The 7733-nt window shown below is 32.2% G+C and overlaps 1 protein-coding gene across 1 annotated transcript; it reads left to right on the top strand.

Annotated features, from left to right (window-relative positions):
• Positions 1–861: 861 nt before the first annotated feature.
• Positions 862–7481, top strand: LOC114393240 (indole-3-pyruvate monooxygenase YUCCA6-like). The gene is made up of 4 exons (XM_028354512.1): positions 862–2083; positions 4088–4336; positions 5873–5995; positions 6693–7481. Exons 1-4 carry the CDS (start codon positions 1364–1366, stop codon positions 6915–6917), a joined length of 1317 nt encoding a protein of 438 aa, XP_028210313.1. The 5' UTR covers positions 862–1363; the 3' UTR covers positions 6918–7481.
• The last annotated feature ends 252 nt before the right edge of the window (positions 7482–7733 follow it).

Below are 7733 nucleotides of genomic sequence, written 5' to 3'. Positions count from 1 at the left end.
ATGTAATTAACTAAATAAGTTAATTTTTCGATTAACTAGTATCTTAGTAAACCGCCTGACATATCAGTATATGGCATTGCAAAAACAATTTATTCATAAGGAATTAATTAAAATCAAAATGAAAATCAAATATAACAAATCTATACATCCACGAATCAATTTTAATTTATTACCAATTTAAAAATATATATACCATAACCTAATTACGTATAGCTAACATGAAAAATTAACCACGACAAGGCAATACGTGGATGATAATGAAAGTTTTACATGAAAGTGAATGCAAATAAGAACTATATAAATATTAATTCAAATAATATTTAAACCCATTTGAAAATATCCCACTAATGTGGATGACATCTTGGACACAATTCATGCTCCATCAGGTCCATCTTGAGCTGCACCACATTGTCCATTGCGAATGATCACGTACCAGATATATATCTTCTGCTAATTTTTACATCTTGGTAATGCATATCATTCTTGTATTTTTAAACCAACTCAAGTCTTCATAGTAATTATTTGCAGTAATTAATGTCTCCCCCCACAATTTCAAACACCTAACCCTCGCTAATATTGACGAACGACACAAATAACCCTCGAATGAATATATAATATATGCTACGAATTCTGAACTTTTGATCACCCGGGAAATTAACTCACATGGTTGTATATGCGTGTTTAATTAATTAGCATATAGTTAACAGAAAAATACTAATAATGTTAATACTGAATAATAATAACTAAATTAATTATAATGTGATGTCCCCACTAGTGTTGTTTACCAGTTGCTTAATTGCTTTGGCTCATTTAAATTCTTGAACGAAGCAGAGTAGGAATATATATATATATGTTCACACACATACAAAGAGAGATATCACCATCCTTCTCAGTCTCTCTCTTGGTGATGAATGCTGATTTTGCCCCGTAGTTGGTGCTCATCCTTCCGCTTAACCCTCCTCCATTGAACACACACAAACACAACACACAGAATTTTTGCGTTATTTTTATTTTTCTCTCCATTTTGCACAATAGTGGATAAGACCCTTCTCAATCCCCTCCAAAATTCAAGGAACTTGCTCACAATCCCAATCCTCCACAGCACCAAATCACATCCCAAATCTTCCTCATAGAGCTTTCACTTTCACTTTTTGGCTTTGGTTAATCTTGCTCCCCAATTGTGTTGAAACCTAGAATCCGCCTCAAGATATGAGATCCACTTAAAGAAGAATCCACTCCGTATAATTTGTCGCTCTTCTTCATTGCATTTTTGCTTGGGGGAGAGTCAAAGATTAATCCTTGGAGATACTGAGATTCATTTAAAGAAGAATTTGCTCCTCTTCTTCATTGCATTTTTGGATATATGGACTATTGCTTGAGAGAGCTAGAAGGAAAGCAAGCACATGACCCTCTATTCCTACAGAAAATGAAGAATTCATCATCACAAAGCACTACTACTAGTAGTGAGAGATGTGTGTGGGTGCCAGGGCCAGTGATTGTGGGAGCAGGGCCTTCAGGGCTTGCAACAGCAGCATATCTCAAAGAAAAAGGATTGCCAAGCCTAATCCTAGAGAGATCCAACTGCATAGCATCCTTGTGGCAGCTCAAGACCTATGATAGGCTTCACCTTCACTTGCCAAAAAACTTCTGTCAACTCCCCTTGATGGGGTTCCCTTGTGATTTCCCTACATACCCTACAAAGCAACAGTTCATAGAGTACTTGGAGAGCTATGCTGAGAGCTTTGACATTAGGCCAAGGTTCAATGAGACGGTCCGGCGCGCCGAATTCGACGCCACGCTCGGCTTCTGGAGGGTGAAGAGCTTCAACAAGAAGGAGGTAGCAACAGAGTTTGTGTGTAGGTGGTTGATTGTGGCCACTGGGGAGAATGCAGAGGCTGAGGTGCCTGAGATTGAGGGAATGGGAGAGTTTGGTGGGGCCATAAAGCACACAAGTTTTTATAAGAGTGGGGAAGAGTTTAGAGGGAAGAGGGTGTTGGTGGTTGGGTGTGGGAATTCAGGGATGGAAGTGTGTTTGGATCTTTGCAACCATAATGCTACTCCTTCTCTTGTGGTCAGAGATACAGTAAGAACGCTTTCTTTCTTTTTTTTTTCTTTCTACCTATGATGCCTTTTTTTTTTGGACAAAACTTAACTTCCTTCTTTTTTCCAATCAGAATTTGAATTTCATTTCATTTCATTAATCCACCCAATAAAACTTACATTACATACATGTCAACGTATATTGATGGAAGGAATGAAACTCTAATTTTAATTGGGGAATAATATAAAATATATATACTTAAAGAACTGTGTAAGTTTTAATTTGCGTATCCTTTTTTTTTTCTCTTTGAACAAAAATAATGTACAGTTGTGGGTTTTGGTTAAAAGTTTGCACGTCGCTCCTGTTTTGGTATCGTTGATTTAACATGAACAATGCTAAATGAAGCGTGGCAACAAGATACCCGTTTTGACTTTTTTTAGTTCTTTTTTTTTATGGGTTTTTTGTGATATTTTGTGATACAGATTAATGGCTTGCAGTATGTAAAACCCAGAGGGGAGTTTTATTTTTATTTTTATTTTTTACTACCTCATAATATAAAAGAATTTAGACTTACAGATAGAGAAAATATGTTATAAAGTTCTTGTATGAAATTCCATGTCACTAATCACTACATTAGGAAACACGGAAATTGCAAGGCTTGTTCTGTTCATTCTGAAAAGAGAAATTATAGAAAAAGCTGCTATATATTGCGAGGCACATAATATGCAAGTGAACTTATCTTCACCTCCTTCAAAATTTGGCTAGCTTTTCTAACAAAACTTGCAAAAACTTTATTTCATGCTTGCATCTAAAATATGGCATCAAGTACAATATTTGGGTTGTTCATAAAATATGCTTCAGAGTTTGCTACAGATATAGCTTTTAAGTATTATAAAAATTAATCATGGTATTTTCACTTTTATTGGGATTCTCAAGCGTGCGCAGCGTGGGAGAAGAAGAATAAGATGGCCACTGATTTTCCATACCCAGTTGCTTTTTCCCCTTCCTTTTTCCTTCCCATGATTTTCTTAGCAAAAGAGATACTCTTTTTCCCATTACATATTTAGAGCATGGCCTGCAAACAATTAAGGCCTACCAAGGGCTAATGTACTACACCCACATCAGCTTCTACCTTTTTCTTCCACTCTTCTTTTCTGAGTGAAGCTGTTTCCCCCTCACAAGATACTAAAACCCTGAAAAAATTCTGAGCTGTTATGATGGGGAAATACTGAGATACTCTCCCCACACGGTTCATATTTCATATATCAAAATTTTATTATATAATATATAACTTTACTAGCCTTGTGTACGAATGCATGCATAGATTAAGGATGTATTTTAATTCCATGCATTCATGCAATTAGTCAATCATGAATTTGGAGATCATACTATTAGTATTTTAAAGGTATTTTTAAATTGAATTTACTTAAATATATATATATATATATATATATATATATATATATATATATATATATATATATATATAATCATCTGGCTGTATGAATGTGTATCTTTTTGGACTACCGAAAATCTGGATACAATATATATAGAGCATATAATAGAAAGACTAGTGATAGGAGATTTGAGTAACTTGCACAAAATTTAATAGTTCAAACATTGTCGATGCCATTATTAAAAAAATTAATGAAGAGCTCAGAATAGAAAGACTAATATAATAACTTAATATTTAGTCATTTAATCTGTGTATTAAGTAGGATAGAAAATCAACCCTTAACATATAGACACCTCAAATCCAGAATAACAAACACTCATTTGACAGTTTTTTTTTTATCATCGTACTATGTTAACAATTATATTATCATCACTTTTCTCTTTTTTTTTTATTTCTTTTTCTCTCACTGAGCATTGGATATCAACAAAACATTATTCTAGAAAATTTTGAATATATAACACTATGTTGGGTACTTTTTCACATCACATTTCTTGTTGGAATAGTACAACTAATATATACATACACTGAGTTCAAGTAAGAATTTATCCATATATATCATGAAAGTTTTATTTTGTGTACGTGTGTTGAAGGTACATATCTTACCACGAGAGATGCTGGGAAAATCAACTTTTGGGTTGTCCATGTGGTTGCTCAAGTGGCTCCCTATCCGGTTTGTGGATTGGTTCCTTCTCATAGTGTCATGGCTCATGCTTGGTGACACGGCTCGGTTCGGATTGGACCGGCCAAAATTGGGTCCCCTTCAGCTTAAAAACTTGTCCGGAAAGACACCAGTGCTAGATGTGGGTACCCTTGCCAAGATCAAAAGTGGACACATAAAGGTACTTCCCCTTTTATATCAAATCAAATTCAACTTTCTTTTCTTTTTTGGAGGACACATAAAGGTACCCTTGCCATTTTGAAGGATCAAATTACAAAGTAAATCAATTTAGATGTTTATCACTCCTAATCATTAGGATTTGTCTACTCAAATTTTTTAAAAAATGAATAAAATATATAAAAAAGAAAAATAAATACATCTACTTTTATAAATTATATATAATATCTCGTACATTTAACTAAATTTAAACTATTGATAATCAAATTCTTAATTTTTTCAGATTACCTGAAACAAACTGAAGTGGTAATGTAAGAAAATTAAGAATTTGACCACCACTAGTTTAAATTTAATTAAATGTATGAGGTATTATATATAATTTATAAAAATAGATGCATTTATTTTTCTTTCTCGTATATTTTATTTATTTTTTAAAAATTTTGAGTAGGCAAAATCCTAATGTTTTGGAGTGATAAAAATCTTAATTCATACTTTATAATTTGGTCCATGTCAATAATTCGTGTTGTTGTCTAACTTCTAAATGAATTAATATATACAATTTGGTTATTAAAAGGAGTATAGCTAGTTCTGCTTTTATTCAAGAATTTGGTATTGATCTTGGTAGGTTAAGTTTATTATGAAGTTATATATAGCTTTTGAAGGATTAATAACACAAGTCATATTTAAGGACTAAATTGTATATTAACTTGTTTATTTATTGTACATCTTTATACAAGATCACTTAAAGTATGAACTTGTTAACAAGTTCATGCAATTAATATATGAATAGTTTTAACACTTTTGAAGGATTAATTTGCACAAGTGTATGCTTTTAAAATAAAAAATCTACACAAGTCATATATAAACTTATTTTTTTATTGTATATTTTATACAAATTTATTCCTTGAAGTATAAAGTTGCTACAAGTTCATGTAATATTTCAACTTGTTAATATTTTCATTACTTAAAGGACTAACTTTGTGTAGACAAAAGTTTTAAGGACAAAAAGAAAAACACAAACTGTAACTTTGATAGAGACCAGATTGTGTATTAACGACCCTTCTTTTTCTTTAGCTATTAGAATCCAAATAATGACAAGAAAGTTAGTTTGCAATATATTATCAAAAGATCATATTTCGGTGCCGTCATAACCGCAATCCATGCTGTTTTTTCTTAAAATTATTGTCAAGTGCCCTTATTTAATTACTTGTATATTTTTTTTCTTTTGCCTTTATATTTTGCTTTTCATGAAGCACAACTTATTACAATTTTATGTTCAATTAAATGACCCCTATTTTTTTAATTTGTTTTTTCCGCCTTTCTTTTTTTATTCGCAACATTTTCGATCGTTGTGTGCTTTCAATCAAATCACAAGGTCTTAATATAATATCTGAAATTTCACAAAAGCTAATGGACAAAAGAATAATCATTATTATTTTCAATCATGTTGTTGGGGGAGCGTTATTATTTTTGCATTAGATTGTTTGTTTGAACACCAAAGTCCACTACTGAGCATGCCAACACACACAAATTGCTGCAGGTAAGACCTGGCATCAAGCGGTTAAAACGATATACAGTTGAATTTGTTGGTGGAAGGACAGAGAATTTTGATGCTATCATATTGGCAACTGGTTACAAAAGTAATGTGCCCTATTGGCTAAAGGTATACGATAAATTCCTCTTTCTTTTTTTCTTTATTTGAATCATTATTAAAAATTATAGGAATGTGATGTGTTCATTCTTAAATAAATTTTAAAGTTTATTTTTAGTTATGTTATAGATAATTTTTTCTATAAGTAGTTACGAGAAAAGAAAATAGAATGGTTGATGTTTCCTCATAAATTAAGATCATCTTATGCATTTAATTAATTTTTATAGAAATTCTTTCATCTAATTTCTTCAAAAGATAGAGGGTATAAATTGGCTTTAATTTATAAAAGAAGATCAATAAATTCTAGCTACTTTTATATTTTCTTCTGCTGTATGAGAAATTTTTTCAAACATATATCTAATAACTTTCCTAAATTACGAATTTGAGGTTTTTGATTATTAAATATATGTAATATTACTTTTTTGGTTATTCAAATTAAATTTTAGATAAATAAAATATGTATACTTATGAAATCTTATAATTGGCATTTTATTATGTTTCAAAAGATATATAGTTAATTGATGAAAAATTAATTTGTTTTCAAGTACTTTAAAAATTGAAAATTTGATCTATTTAATGAATTAATTAATTCAATGGTTCTGAGTGAGAAAAACACACAGGAGAATAAAGATTCTTGATCTGAATTATGAAAATGATACAAAGCAAGAAAAGAAGCTAATAATATAATCCGAATGGCATATATGTGCAGGAAGATGATATGTTCTCTAAGGAAGATGGGTTCCCTACGAAGCCATTCCCAGATGGATGGAAGGGTGAGAATGGGCTCTATGCAGTTGGTTTCACCAAACGTGGACTACTTGGTGCATCAATGGATGCCGAGAGAATAGGTGAAGATATTGAAAGGTGTTGGAAGGAAAAGCATAGTAGCACTTCTTTTTCTCTCTCACTTAATGTGCCACAATCCAATTCATGATGGGTTTGAGCTTGGTTTTGGCCCAATTAGAGGTTATAGAGAAGAGATTCATTAAAGTTAAGTTATTATACACATGAATATTTGAGACGGGGGGATTTTTGTGGTGCCATCACATTCACATGTGCACAATGCTATGCTAGCTAGTACCAAGAGAGTAGTGCTCCTCCAATCCATGCAAGGAAAAGTGGACAAAAAAGGGGGGCGGGGGCAATTGGTGGGGGAAAAAATTCCCATGGTGGTGCCCTTCAGCTTAATTTTGATGGATACTCACTTGTCAACATATATGGATTTAAGAATGAGATGTTGAATTGAAATTGAAGAGGGATTCTAGCTTGGGGTGGGGTAGGGGAAATTTTTTCAACCTTAAGTTTTTTTTCTCATATATTTAGGTTTGACTTTCTAGAGATCAAGGGAAGCAAAGTGACTAAAAAAAGAAGATGAGAGTTGAAGAAGAAATTCTCTAGAGCTAGTGTTTGATATGTGATTGTGGTTTAACCTATATTCCCATGGAATATTTTGTATTTTTTAAATATATATGAAATAGAGTATGAAATTTTGATGCTTTTTTGCTGCCCCTTTGAGACCCGAATGCTTCCTCAGTTTAGATTTTTTTCTTTCCTTTATTGTTTGTAAACTTTAAAAAATAAACACTTCAGTTAATTAGGAAAGCAAATCTTTCATGGTTCGGGATGGAGTGCTAGATCATGTTCCTTCGTTTTACTACTTTCCATGCAATTTCGTTATGCAAATTATTTCTGTTCCAAGTGGGAGTTAGGAGTTAGGACCACCCTCTCGCTTTTCAACGAAAACTAATTT

This window comes from Glycine soja, chromosome 17, assembly GCF_004193775.1.
Source record: "Glycine soja cultivar W05 chromosome 17, ASM419377v2, whole genome shotgun sequence".
Classification (NCBI taxonomy): Eukaryota; Viridiplantae; Streptophyta; class Magnoliopsida; order Fabales; family Fabaceae; genus Glycine; species Glycine soja.
Note: the sequence above shows the minus strand (reverse complement) of the source record. Positions and strands in the feature narration are given on the sequence as shown.